The sequence below is a fragment of the Chelonoidis abingdonii genome, chromosome 6 (genome assembly GCF_003597395.2).
Source record: "Chelonoidis abingdonii isolate Lonesome George chromosome 6, CheloAbing_2.0, whole genome shotgun sequence".
NCBI classification, from domain to species: domain Eukaryota; kingdom Metazoa; phylum Chordata; order Testudines; family Testudinidae; genus Chelonoidis; species Chelonoidis abingdonii.
The window spans coordinates 14,872,346-14,887,017 of NC_133774.1; the positions used below are offsets into that span (position 1 = coordinate 14,872,346).

The 14,672-nt window shown below is 45.2% G+C and overlaps 1 protein-coding gene across 1 annotated transcript in view; it reads right to left on the reverse strand.

The window, feature by feature from the left end:
• The window catches only part of ZBTB7C (zinc finger and BTB domain containing 7C), a 129,507-nt gene that overhangs the window by 15,913 nt on the left and 98,922 nt on the right, over positions 1-14,672 (reverse strand). Inside the window, exon 2 of the mRNA XM_032798471.2 lies at positions 923-2,113. Within this exon, the coding sequence (XP_032654362.1) occupies positions 923-2,097 (1,175 nt within the window). The 5' untranslated portion in view covers positions 2,098-2,113. The remainder of the gene's footprint in view (positions 1-922; positions 2,114-14,672) is intronic.

The following is a 14,672-nucleotide window of genomic DNA, read 5'->3' on the forward strand; positions in this document are numbered from 1 at the left end:
CTGGGAAGAAGAAGTCTGCCTGTGTGGCTCGAAAGCTTGCTTGTTCAACCAACAGAAAGATGGTCCAATAGAAGATATTACCTCACCAACCTTGTCCCTCTAGTATCTTTGGACCAACACGGCTACAACAACACAGCAAACAATGTCATAATTAGCACGTTCTCAGCCTTAGTATGGACAAGGACAGTTGTGTTTAAACAGGTGGAAGCTAGTTGTGGTCCACACCCAGGTCAAAATCATGTTTAACCCAGTGCTAGTGAATGCACTTTCTAACACAATAAATAGACAAGGCTTGCCGGTGAATTACAAGAAAATAGAGTCCTGATCCAAATTCCACTAAGTCAACAGAGAGACTTCCATTGATTTCAGTGAGTTTTGGATCAGCCTCTAGATTATCTAGGTAGCCAAAAACATTTCAGCCAGAAACATCCATTGATTTGTTTCACCAGTCTTGGTTACACACCTGTTTCTGCAGTGCTTCCACAGTGGATTCCACATCGGTAAGCAATGACCAGGTGGAAAATGTTACAGCCCTTTATTCACTCGTCTGGTTAGTAGCTATCTGGATAACCTACAGGCTGATCCAAAACCCATTAAAATCAATGGGAGTCTTTCCACTGACTTCAATGGGCTTTGTGTCAGGCCCTTATTTCCTTGATATTCACTTTACTCTTAAGTCCAACGAGACACATTACTTAAATGCTTGTGTCTCCATGGAGCGGCTTCAATGAGATCTTTCTCCGTGTCTACTAAGGCCCTAATCCTGCCACGTGCTCACGTGTAGTAAGCGGTCTCTATGAAATAGCATTTATGGTTAGCAACCTGTATTGCTGGACTCAATAAATCCATCAATGCTTTATTAGGAAGCCATCCCCCTTTTGTAGCTGCACCGCTAAATCCAACGGTAATAACTGATGCACACCTGGTAAAGCGAACTTCACAGATAGTGCACATGTATGGCTTTTCTCCTGTGTGGGTTCTCATGTGCCGTGGCAGCTTCCCTGCCCCCATGATGACTTTGTTACAGATCGGACACTGCTGAGATGCCTTGGGCTTTATCTTCCTTTCTTCCTCCAGAGGCCATGGAGGAAACACTCCTCCCAGGTGGGTGGCACTTAGAAAGTTGAGATAAGCGCTATAGTCGTTCTCTGCCTTAATGTGCCCCAAGTGACCTCCTGGATTGCCGGCAAACATGTCCTTGAAGAAGTCATTAGGGAAAGGAGCTGGAGGGAGCTCCTCCTTCTCCTCCTCCTTAATCTTCCTCTTTTTGATCACCAGGTCCAAAGGGCCATTGTCCACTTGCTGCTCTTCTAGCTGGGAAAAGGAACTGAAATTTCCATGCCACAGGTGGGGAAAGAAGTCTGGTGTGAAGGGAGATAGGGCTGGCCTCCTTTCTGGAATGTTCGTTTTAGGGTACAAATTTTCCCTTAGTAATGACTCAATGGAAAAGTCTCGTATCATGCCCATGTGGCCAGCAGAGCTATGGGCTGGGTAATGGTGTGGGAAGTCTCTAGGTGCTTCTGTATATGTTTCTTCGGTAAGGTCAGACTTTGAAGGGCTTTGGTGACAGCTTACTTCTTGGACATCCGTGAGGTTCTCCTGATTCACGAAATCTTCCACTTCTTCCTCCTCCTCCTCCTCCTCATCATCTTCTTCATCATCATCGTCATCTTCATCCTCTTTATCATCTTCCTCTTCAGCTTCTCTGTCAGGCTCCATGATTTCAAGGCATACATTGATAATGCACTGGATCTCCAGCATCTTGGCTGCGTTGAGGATGTGCTTGACGTTTGAGGTGGTGATGGTGAGGGTTGAAGTGTAGGCAAACTCTAGGATAGCAGAAAGTGCTTCAGGCTTGACAAAGTCAATCTCGTAAACATAGGGCTGGTCTGTTAAAGTGCCAGTAGTGAAGAGTTTTTTAAAGTACTTGCTGCAGGCTGCAAGGACAGACCTGTGGGTCCTGTACTCCTGGTCCTGGACAATGAGGATGACATCGCAGAGTAGACCATCATGCCGCTGTTCGTTTAAACCGCAAAGGACTTCACTGCTGTGGTTTGGGAATGGGATCCCAATAAGATCTTCAATGCCATTGGCCATATTCTCATTTAGAGCCCTAGAACAAAATACAGACAGCAAGGAATTAGAGAGCAGATCTCTGAGTATCCGTTAAGCTGACTGTGCCATGGTCACCTCTTGTCTCAAACACTGTGAACTTCTTCTCTCCTGCTGCCCCACTTCTTCCTTCTCCTCTCTCCAAAATGCTGATCACAAAATCATCTCCTACTTCCACTGCTCTCTACATATTACGAAGCTATGTGAGATTTAAGCTCCTCAAAGCCCTCCATGATCTCGTCTCCACTTCCCGCTGTGCTCTCCACTTCCTTCTCTCCCTTTGGCCCCTCTTTCCACTCTCAGTTTCAGGCCTGCTCTCAGGTTGTTCCTGTGCCTGAGACAGCTTCCTGTTTCTTATCCCCCTATGTCTTTTCTCCTCCTCCACATCCCTCCTCCAGGAATCCTTTCCCACTGATTTCTCCCCAGTGATGTCTCCTGCATGCTCCCAGACCCAATTTGTTGCCCGTGTTTGTGTTGCCTGAATTACATGCTAAGCTCTTTGTGTTTTGCTAGGCACTATGAGTATTTACATCACTATCTGACTAAATAAAACAAATAAAAGCATACCTGGTATTCAATCAGCAATATGGTATGACCAGTTTCCTTCCTAACATGTAGTGTTATTAGCACTGTCACACAGCTATCCCATACTGCCTGGGCATGGGATAGATGATCCAATGGACATACACATGGAGAGCAAACAGCAGCATGTTTGGGATGTCCTACTGAACAGAGACCTGGAAAGACTGGCCAATTGGCTAAGCAGCAAACCCAGTTCCGTGCTTACAGGAAAACAACCAGGCATCTGCCTTGGCCACTGGCAAAGGTGAGACATGGTTAGCTGCCATCATCAGTAATTGAGTTTTAGCCATGTGGCTTGTGGGCACTGACCATGTTTAGAACCGACTGTGCAAAGAACTGGGGTCAGAGTTGCGGCGTGGATGGGAGGGGAGATCTAACACTTAAGGCTTTGCCTCTTGGATGCGATGGCTGTATTGCTCACATTTATCTCCAAGAGTATTATCAAATCTACTCTGCTACCGTTCAAAGGCCTCCATCACCCCCCTGTGCAGCTTGTGCTTCAAAAGGGGATTCAGAAGAAAAAAGCCTACACCCAAAACCGAAACCCTGATATTAACGAGTTCCTCGGAGTGTTATCTGTCAGATGTTTCCTCTTTCAAACAGTTCCAATAGAGCTTCCACTTGCGATATCCCAGAAAACAGGAGACATTTCCTCCAGCTGGCTACGGATATATTAACACTGTCACATACAGAAGAGATTTCTAAAACAAACAAACAGACTCACGTTGAATCTATTAATCCCTTGGGAACTCGCGAGACACAGAAAGAGAGAGTGTTAATGCCATTTCATCCCCACTGCCCTAACCTTGCAGTCCTCACTCAGGCAGTACTCCCACTGCACAGTTACCAGTGCAGTTTATATCATTTTCTATGGGTAATTTTCCAAGCAGATTTTCCAAAGCCAGCGGAGGATCACTGGGGGGACTGCTACCCACTCCCCTGATGCTGGACAGCCATAGACATGCTGGAGCTTTCCTCCAGGAACCTCTTCCCACCCAGCCTGCACTGGCTCCTTGTGTCACTGGATTTCCTACAACCTGTTCCCCACTCTCTTGTCTCTTCTCCTCCATCCAACCTCGAGATCTCTCTTCTTCCTTCCTCACATCCTATCACCCTCCTCCCCCTTCCTCATTAGTTTTTCCCCCTTTCGCTCTATGAAAGGCTGAGCCATGCTTCAGCTGCCATGTGGAGTACTAGGGTCCCCACTGGCTGCCACTCCAGCACAGCACCTCCTGCTCCTGGGGTCACACAGCTGAGACGGTGGGACTGCGCCTGGCTGAAGGAGGTTAGCCAGGGGTAGCACAGGGGCACTCGATCATCAGAGAGACAGCTGGGCTGCCTCCTTCTCCTCACTGTCCCAGAATGTTGGCTTGAATTGGTTAGCAAACCCCTGGTCGAACCAAACCTGTTGCTTTTCCTGAGGAAGGACAGCTGGATCTGGTCACCCTAAACGTTGACCAAACGTTGCTTTTTGGGATGGGAAAGCATAGGAATGAACCCAGGGATCAGATTTTCCAGTGTGTCTCCCTGTGAGCAGGGGAATTCCCATGCAATGCTGCTTTCCTTCTCCCACCCAGGGAAGATCAATAACCAGCTGAGACCTTGTGGTTATCTCTCCCCTCCTTGCCAACCCCCATGCCCAACAAGCCATTGTTTGGTGGTTACTATGTGGGAGCAGGCAAGCCAAGGCCTTGGGAAAACGATGACATCGCTACTAAGCACAAAACAGCTGCCTCAGGACTACCTCCATACCTAAGTCACTTTTTAGCACAAGCCAGCCTGCTCCCCAAGGCCTGTTTTGGAGCAGGCAAATCCCCCAAGTCCTTGAGAACACTTGTTTATATGCAGGGCTGTTCTTTCTACATGAAACAAAAGCCATCGCAGAAAACAGTCAGCCTGTGTGAAAGCACTGCCAGTTAGGAGAGTGCTATACTCTCACTGCAAAAATCTATAGCCATGTAGCACTTCACTGTTACGGTGCTGTGGCCAAATGAAGCCTCTTGGCGACAGTGGGGATTAGAACTGAGTTCCATCTGCCTCAAAAACACAGGCCCCTGCAACCTGAGCAACAGGAAAACCTCTTTTATGCTATAGAAAAGCACGGATGACATGAATAGCAGGGAGTGGTACACATGCACCAGGCAGTTATGGTGCAGTGCTGACACATCTTCCCTCCCGGAATCCCAAAGGGCTTTAAATGCACCAGAGAACTGAGACACACAACACTGCTACCATTGTCCCCATTTTACAGACAGGGAAACTGAGGGACAGTGAGCATAACTGGTCTAAGGTCATACAGTAACTTTTTGTCAGAGCTGGAAATAAAATCCAGGTTACCTGGTTTCTGGTTATTAGACTTTACAGCCAGATGGGACAATTATGATAATCTAATCTGACCTTGTGTGTCACACAAGCCATAGAACCTCACACAGGAATTTCTGTGTTAGCCCCATAACTTCTGTTTGAGTTAGAGAAGCTTGTTTAGAAAGATATCCAATCTTGATTTAAAGGCTGAAAGTGATGGTTGTAACACACTGCCTTGTGTGTATGAGTGAGTGAATGATTTTGCCCTGAAGAGGCCGGCCAAAAAGAGAAAACAGGACCTAATACTACCAGTAGCTGCAAGAGGCTTTGGTTAGCTCAAGTGACTGAGGCTCATGTTTTAGATCCTTTGATGTGAGTATGATCCAGACTGATCCATGTCTGTTGTTTACAACAAATTGATTCGTTACACAGTTCTGTGCTTAACTATGTTCAGCTAACTAACTTTCCTTACCACTGTAGCATCATAGAACCCAACAGATTCCATATGACATGCTACAAAATAGCCATTAAAAAAAAGTAAATCTGCCAAGTTATCCAAGCAGGTGTACGATAAGAAATAGCTTTTAAAGAGGCTGCGAAGAGATGACTTCCTTCTTAGGTATTTGCATCCTAATAACAGTTACAGGGAATGACATTTCCTTTGCCCCATTACCATTTAATTTTTCTTTTAAAGAGACACCATCATCTTGAAAATTACACTTGTCTAATTATTTTTAACCTACAACTGGTAACCACTAAGATCACTGTAACTGAGACAGATTGGAAGAACATATATCAGCTTGTTTATACACACTATGTGTAGTCAGTCTCACTGGACAATCGTCAGTTTTCCTATTTGTGCAGGTCTTTTATGTAGCAGCAAGAGAGAGAGAAACAATTCAGGGGAAATGTGCTTGTAAAATTACAAAAGTTAGCAGAGGGAGGGAGGGACAGATGTTGTATCTGAAACTACTTATAACTCACTTTTTGGAAAGAGACTAGATTTCGTTTACTTGAACATTGCATTTCTCTTGAGCTTCATTCTGTTTTTCCTTACCAAAAGCACGTAGGAAAGCTGATAACATTTCAAGATTCTGGCAGAGTTGAAGGGGAGCCATGTCATTTAAATTTTAAAAAATTATGTACGTTTATAGAAAGAGCACTCTTATCCAGCCTGGTAGTTTGGCAGCTGTGCAGTTCTCCACAGCTTTACAAGGCAACAATCCTAGAAATGACTTTAAGATTCTCATGCCCCAGGGGGAAACTGACACAAGCTGGAAGTGTTCTGAAGTTGACGCTTTCAGCTAAACACTTTCCTTCCTAAAGCTCCCCTCCTATTCCCGCCTCTTTCACCCCCACCCCAATTAAAGGGTGTTTTCTCCAAGAATAACAGATCCAAAAATAGAATCAGCAGCCTCAGCACATATTCCAAACTATGAATGTCACCCCTTTAAAGAAATGAAAGCGTGCACACACAAAGGAAGTGGGAGCGAGAGACCAAAAACTGATTACATGGGGTTTAACAGAAAAATACATTTTATAATAGAAAATTATAGGATTGTAAAAATAGTGGGTAGGCTGCCTAAACTAACTGCATTCCAATTAAGCTCTGAGTGGTATCTCCAATACTCTATTTACAAGAGTGCTCAATACTCATTCATCATTTTATTACAACAAAAGCTCAGCTTCTAAAAGCATAATTCTATAATGATAACAGGATGCATATACAGGACTAAATTTTCTCCCTGGTGTAAACAGGTGCACTGCCATCAACGGAGCCCTGGGCCCTGAAGAACGGCTTGTATTAAAAAGAGTCTAAGTCCATTGGGAGCACTCATGTGAGTAAGGGCTGGGCTCTGTAGCACCCGAATCTCAAAAGTAATAATATGTTCTTTGCTCTTCTATAACACTGTTCACCTCAGCACCTATAGGTGCTTCACAAATTGATTTCTGGCTGAAAGATTTCTCCTGCAAGGATGCAAGTGACTTGGAATAAAGGAAGCTAAGGGACTGCAGGCAGCAGCTGCTGCTACTGGCCACAGTTTCAGACAACTGTGGGATGAGAATCAGCCTCGCTTCACTAACAGGCAGTATGGTTAGTGGTTAGTGTACTGGGACTCAGGAGACCTGGGCTCTGTTCCTCACTCTGCCACTGACTGTCTGACCGACCTTGGGGAAGTCACTTAGGCCCCAAACCTCCCTTGGGAGTTAGGCACCTATGAGGATCTGGGCCTTAGACCAAAAGTGGCCAATTTGATGGCAGTTGACCTCTGAAAATCAGGCCACTTATGTAGATGCCTCATCGATCAAAGGCATAGCCAAGTCTGAAAATAGTGCCCTTACTCTATAAGCCCCAATTCAACTAATTTCCCTAACTATACCATGGGGCGAATAATACCTCTCCATCTTTGTAAAGCGCATTATGATCCTCAGGCGGCAGATGCTAAGCAAGTGTAAGGCAGTATTTCTTTTATACTAGATACAGGGTTTGTAAAGGCAACTTAGCAGAGGCCATACTATCTACTGTGGCTAATTGGATTTGTGGTACACTGTGCTTTACTGTTCCAAAGGTGTCAGTGTGCATTAGAAGTGATGCAAAGAAGTTTCATCTCCAAGCAAGGTCAGCAGTAATGCTCTCACGGGCAGGACGCTGAATGCCAGGCACACCTTCAATCTTCCCTGGCTGTCAAGGTACCTTCTCCCCACATCTGCTCCACAGTGGAGGCCTCTCCAAAAGCAAAGTCTGCTGCATCAGAGCCCAGCATTCACAGTGGCAGGGGGGATTTTTTAATTCTGATTTAAGAGGGAGCAGGGTGGGGACTACCTGAGCCATTTGTGAAATTGCTGCCATCAGGTTGGAAATCGTTTCTGGTCCATTTGATCTGGCTTGGGTCTGAAATTCAAGTCTGTGATGGGAAACCCAACATGCCATTAATCTGCTGAGACACCCACTGCCCTCAGGTTTCAAACCATTCCAAACGAGGCGGATTTGTGCTCAGGAACTTCCTGCAACCCCTTCAGAGCAATTGCAGTCAAAGCCCCCCATCCTGCCACACAAACACAGGCAGCGCTGGCAGTGAAGACTAGTGATTGTCTCTCTTTTCAGCACGCAGAACTCCAGCCAAGCCACTGATTGTAAACCTGCCCCAACCACACCCTAGAAGCTATATTTGTGAAAGCGCCGCCAAGCCCATGTCTTGGCTCAGACGATCACAGCTTTACAGTCTACACTTGAAAAGATTTTCTTTTGGTCATTTGCTTCCCATTCCTTCTTTTAACTTTCGACTCTCCACCGGAAGTTATGCCACACAGAAAACAACAATGCATAAAAAGAGAGAGAGAGAGAGAGAGAGAGAGAGAGAGAGAGAAGTGCTCATTTAGCATTTGGATCATTTAAAAAGAAATAATACAAAATGTGTCAGAATGCACTAATGTTAATATTAGACAACAGGAATGTTTCTACCCTGCAGAAGCCGTAGTGGTACAAATGGTCTGGACTCTGAGAGGTGAAATGGAAGTCTGGGTTATTCTGCAGAGTCTGCCAAATAGGTGATAATGAGACATCCCATGTGTGTTCTTCAAGACTGTACATTCATCGTTAACGGTGCCTGGGAAATCACGGACGACTAAATTGCTCAGTGTTGTGAAAGGGCACTTGGAACTGGTCCGCTTCCCTAGTTATGTTAAGAAGATCTATACTATCACCTTTGTTACAAGGAGGCTGAGGAATGAACTGGCTAGTGTGTTTGAGTATAATGCCCTCTAATGGATGGAATCAGCATTGATCAACCATGTCTCATAAGCCCTATACAGCTAATAAATGTAAAAATAACTGGGGAGGAGGGTGTTCTCATTGAGGTCAAATGATGAGGGGCTGTGTTAAAAGCACGAGGATGTGAGTTCTATCCCTGCTACCACCAAGAGGTTCAGAGTGGCCCTGATGTGAAAAAGTCCTAGGTAGCTGTTTGTTTGTTCTGCTCTGTCAGAATTCAAACCTGCCTCTGAATTGCCCCAAAGCTTGGGGTGTTGACATGCAGGGTTTTGAGTTGTTCCCTCAAAGTTCAGTGCTGAGTTGGTCTGGGCTAATCTGCACGATGTATCCATCTTCAGTAGCACTCTAGCACCAGGCCAGCCCACTGCTCCCAAAAAGGAGCTGTGTGTATGCCAATAACTGACTACTGGCAGTTCTGTGTGACTAACTCTGTGTGAGCGGCATACAGGCTAAGCAGCACCACTTCAGCATTCTCCTCTGTTATCTTCTCCACCATCTTCACCATCTCCGGGGACTACACCCTGGGAAGCCAGACACTAGGCAGAGATAAAAGGCTGCCAGGAGGAATTCAGATACAATGCACATCATGTGTTAGCAGCTAAAAGCTGCAGCAATGGCTCTGCTTGGCTCAGGAGCACTGCCAAGACTGACAGACTTCACATGAGACTCCTCATCAATGGGCCACGGCTGGTGAGCCCTGCATCCCTCCACTTTGCCTGTCTGCCCCAACCCGAGAAGCAGGCAGGGTATAAAAACAGTACACAGCATCCCCATGCGTTCATGCCCACAATAGCTGAGCCTCATCGCAAAAAAGATATACTGGAATTGGGAAAGGTTCAGAAAAAGGCAACAAAAATGATTAGGGGTATGGAACGGCTTCCATGTGAGGAGAGATTAATAAGACTGAGACTTTTCATCTTAGAAAAGAGATGACTAAGGGGAGATATGATTGAGGTCTATAAAATCATGACTGGTGTAGAGAAAGTAGGTAAGGTAGTGCTGTTTACTACTTCTCATAACAAAAGAACTAGGGATCATCAAATGAAATTAATAGGCAGCAGGTTTAAAACAAATAAAAGGAAGTATTTCTTCACATAACACACAGTCAACCTGTGGAACTCCTTGCCAGAGGATGTTGTGAAGGCCAAGACCATAACAGGGTTCAAAAAAGAACTAGATAAATTCATGGAGGATGGGTCCATCAATGGCTATTGCCTCTGTTTGCTAGAAGCTGAGAATGGGCAACAGGGGATGGATCACTTGATGATTACCTGTTCTGTCCATTCCCTCTGGGGCACTTGGCACTGGCCACTGTCAGAAGACAGGATACTGGGCTAGATGAACCCTTGGTCTGATCCTGTATTGCCACTCTTATGTTCTTATGATTGGGGGACTGTATTCATTTTTTATTTATAAAATGCATCTATCTGTTTATCTTCATACTGGCCCAAATTCTGTCTCTCTATCCATCCATCCATCCATGCAGTCTAGGCAGGGCAGGTTCAATACTGAATCTCTAATGCTGTCCCTTTAAATACACAACACTTAAAACTCCAACTGCCTGACCCTTTGGTGGAAGCTTGCAATTTTCAAACTTAATTGCATGCTTGCATGTAATATTATTATAATACAGAGCATTTTATTTGCAAAAACAATTGTCCAAGAATTCCCTTTTCCAAATTTATATTTCCTGGCTTCTTGTTTGCTATAATTTCACCCCTCAGATCCTGTGAGTGCTGACCTCTGCTTAGTTCGGGAGCATTTTTTATTGAGAAGATGGCAATTAGCTAGAAACCAGTTTGTCAAGAGATGTTCTTCCATCAGTGACTATTCCTCCAAGAGACCACATCCTACAGAATACATTCTGTGCATCAAGGCAAAACCAACAGCGGAGTGAGATGTTATCCGCTGGTCACAGGAATCACGCTCATTCTAAATTCTGTGCTGCGTAGAAAAGAGCCTTAGATTGCAGCAGATCATCATCTGCTAGCAAGTGTCAAAATGATATTTCCTGGCAAAACCAAAATTTCTTGTGATTTCTTCCTGTCCTTCTGCCCCACCCCCATTCACTGCTAATTTAAAAGCAGCAAAACATTCTCCAGACATAAGGACAAATCATTTTTCAGTGGAAGCAGATGGGCCATCATTTTGGACCCAAATTCCACCCAATCCGAGTCACACGTGGTCGGTGTGTGACAGTGACACTATGTGGTCCCAACTGAAACAGGGGTAAACTCAGCTAACTTTCACTTTCCCCGTGCCCCAGCATGAAGGGGAAGGACTATCCATTGGCTCCTTGGTTATGGTCCATCGGAAGGTTTTGGTCCATACCCAGAATTCAGAGATCTTGGATGAATCCCCATCTTCAGTGGGGGAATTTCTCTTTGTTTTTTCCGCTTGTGTTTACTTGCTTTGCTTTTTTCATTAAACAATGTCCCTTGAGGAGAAGATATTGCTGACTATGTTCTCTCTTCTGAGTCTTGTCACTGTCCTACACATCATCAATCAGTCTCAGTTATCGAGATTTAGAAATCCCTCATCAGCAAGTTTCAGGTCTAAAACCCCAAGTATAAATGCAGTAGAGAAACGAGTCCCACCTCATCAGCAGCTCACCGATTTTCCGAAGCGCTCCGCCTAGAATGTACCTTTCTCACCCTGGCTTTGGCTTGTATCGTACTGCGGCTGTTTGCCTAGCTCCTTGGGGCAGAGAGCTGCTCTGTGTTCGCCACCCTTCACCAACAACTGTGCAATGCTGTGGACATTGGTTGTGCCCCATAAATAACAATAACAGGAGCAGTTCAATCGCCCTTGCTCTGCCATTTGGGGATGTGCCCCTCATCCCCAAGCCTTTCCTCCAGCGTCAAACTTGACAGCTGGATGTAGATGTGGATGGACTTTCTGAAATGCTCCTCCTGGTATGGTTCCCTTTGCAGACAGGGTCGTTTGTCTATTCTGCCTGTTCCTTTGCATCACTCCCTGCTACATCAATCATCCCATAAAGGTATGATTTTTTATTTGTGCACCATGGTAATGAGGCAATTAAGATGTGCATGCGAGAGTAGGCTAATCTGTCAAACTGCAGCTGACACTTTCTAGGAGATACGCTGACCGGTGTTTAATAATCCCTGGTCATCTCATTCAGTATTAGCTAGGCCATTGTCTGGGAGGGGCTGCGGATTGTGGGAATCGGGACTTCGGGTATCTATTCCCAGCTCTGCCAGTGACTTGTTGGGTGACCTCTGGCAAGTCAGTTAATCTCTCCTGCCTCAGTTTGCCCCTCTGAACAAATAGGGCTAAGCCCACGTACCTAGGTAGATTGCAGTGGATAATTAATATAACACTTAGAAGAACAGTGCCACAGAAGTGATATGAATAATCATCGGATGACAATTTTCATCAGTATGGGCCAGATTGTCACTGGGTATAAACAGGTGTCCCTGCATGAAGCGAAACTGATTTACACCAGGTGAGGAGCTGGCCCTCTGTCCTTCAAAAGCTAAAATGACAAAGCTCCCCTTGTCCCTTGCTTTCTACAGCCTTCCAAAATGCATCTCTTGCCTTGCAGAAAAATAGCTCGGAATCTTAAAACGCACATTACAGAAGATAGCCAGAAGTTTTTATTTGGAAAAAAAAAAAAAAACCCAAAAAGGCAAATATTTCCTTGAGCACACCTCCCTTCTGAACATCTTGTCTCCAGGATAACCTATTATTAAAACCACCCACCCTAATACCTACTGTTTTTCCCTTAAGGCAAGAAGGTGGTGCAGAAAGTGCCACCTGCCTGTTTTTCACTTACCCGCTGTATGATTGAAAAGACGAAAAAAAGAAATGGGATAAAACATCGTCCCCCTCACGGCATAAGAATCAGATTTTTAAAGGGACTGATCAAACAAAAAGACAGAGGTGGTGGGGGGAGGGGGGGAGAGACGGATGCAGAAAGCTGCATTTAAATCAGCATATTGCTAGATGCACTACCACAAAGTTTTATTGCTGGGTTGGGAGAAAGCAGACTAAAGATACTGTAATAATATAGCCCAGCCTCCCCCACAAAGACCAGTTCATCTTTTTTTCCCCTGTGCAGGATGTAATAAACTCATGGCTCATCCACCCAATTATTTAGGTCAAGCAAACTGAATTTTAGAGTTTTGCTCAGAGCCTTTACTGACGGGGAGGGTGGGGAAGAGGAAATGGAGACACATGAAATGCTGCATTTGAAAGAAAGGAAGAAAAAGCATCAGGTCAACTAGGGGAAATCCATGTCTCCATTTTCTTTTTTTTACCCTGCTGCACTGGGAAAAGCGCTCAGTCTGATTCTAACCTACTACAGGCACAGAATGAGTCTGGCAGTCGCAGGCCAGTTGCTTGTCGTCCTGCGTCTGACAAAGTGGGTATTCACCCACGAAAGCTCACGCTCCAAAACGTCTGTTAGTCTATAAGGTGCCACAGGATTCTCTGCTGCTTTTACAAAAAAATCTGTGTATTATATTTTAATCCTGTTAGCCCTGCAGAGCCAACACAGCTGAGAGAGCGAGAGAGTGCATAACCTGGATATGATTCCCTCTTTCACAGTTTCGTAGCTTTTATGGGCAGAAGGGACCATTATGGACATCTAGGCTGACCTCCTGCATAATACAAATCAAAGAACTTTACCCAGTAATTCCTGCATTGAGCCCATCACTTCTGTTTGAGCTACAGTCCACTCAGTGACTGCAAGCAATGGAGACTCCACCATGTTCCTAAGCAGGTTATTGCAATGGTTAATTTGTTCTTGTGTATCATCTTCATTTTGCACACTGTTTTTGTGCACCATCAACAGGAGGGTTTGCTAAGATCCAGTGACAGCTCTGCAAATACAGTGACAGTAGCAAATTTATACAGGTGTCACTGAAGGCATCATTTGACCTGCGGGACCTTTTTCACAGTTGATGATGCACTGAGGGAAGAACCTACATGGACTCTCATAGCCTAGCCTGAGTTGGCTGGGCTGTGCATTCAAAAACACCTTTATAAATGGTAAACAGCGTATTTGATATGGAAGCAATTAACATACAAACAACATGCTTCCATGTTGTTTGTATGTCAATTGCTTCCATATCAAATATATATATATATATCCAAAAGCATATATATACACTTCACATACAAAAAAACTATGTTAAAAGAACATTATTTGCAACTCTCATCATAATACCCAAAATAAAGTATACGCTATTTATAAGACAGCCTTATGTTTTTATCCTGCCACTGAAATGCAGCCACCTCTGCAGTGAAGTGTGCAGCTGTTTTACAATGCACCACCGCAATGCACTGCAGTTTAGGACAGGGGAAATGAATAAAGGTAGCCTGCGCATCTGGAATTCCATGGAGAAATGTAGATAGCGTGACAAAGTTCCTCCTCTACCTTGGTGAGTCCTGCGCTTATTGGCGGATTTGCTCACCTCAATGATCTTTCCCTCTGGTGGAACCCACAGTCTGGGTCACCTCCTCCTGTGTCTGATCAGGAGTTGGGAGGTTTGGGGGGAACCCAGGCCCACCCTCTACTCCGGGTTCCAGCCCAGGGCCCTGTGAGTTCGGCAGCTGCAGTATAAGTGCCTCTGTACAGTTGCAGGACAGCTACAACAACTCCGGGTACTTCGCAAGGCCTCTCCAAACACCTCTTGATCCTCATAAGGACGTCCTCCTGGTGTCTGTCTGCTTATGACTTCCTCAATCGCTGCCAGCACCACCCCTCACCTTCTCTCTCCCCCTCTCCTCTTTCTTTCCCCACCCTCTCCCTCTCCCTCTTTCCTTTCCTTTCCTCTCCCTCTCCCTCTCCCTCTTTCCTTTCCCTCACCCTCTCCCTCTTTCCTTTCCTTTCCTCTCCCTCTCCCTCCTTCCTTTCCCTCTCCCTCTCAGCTCCTTG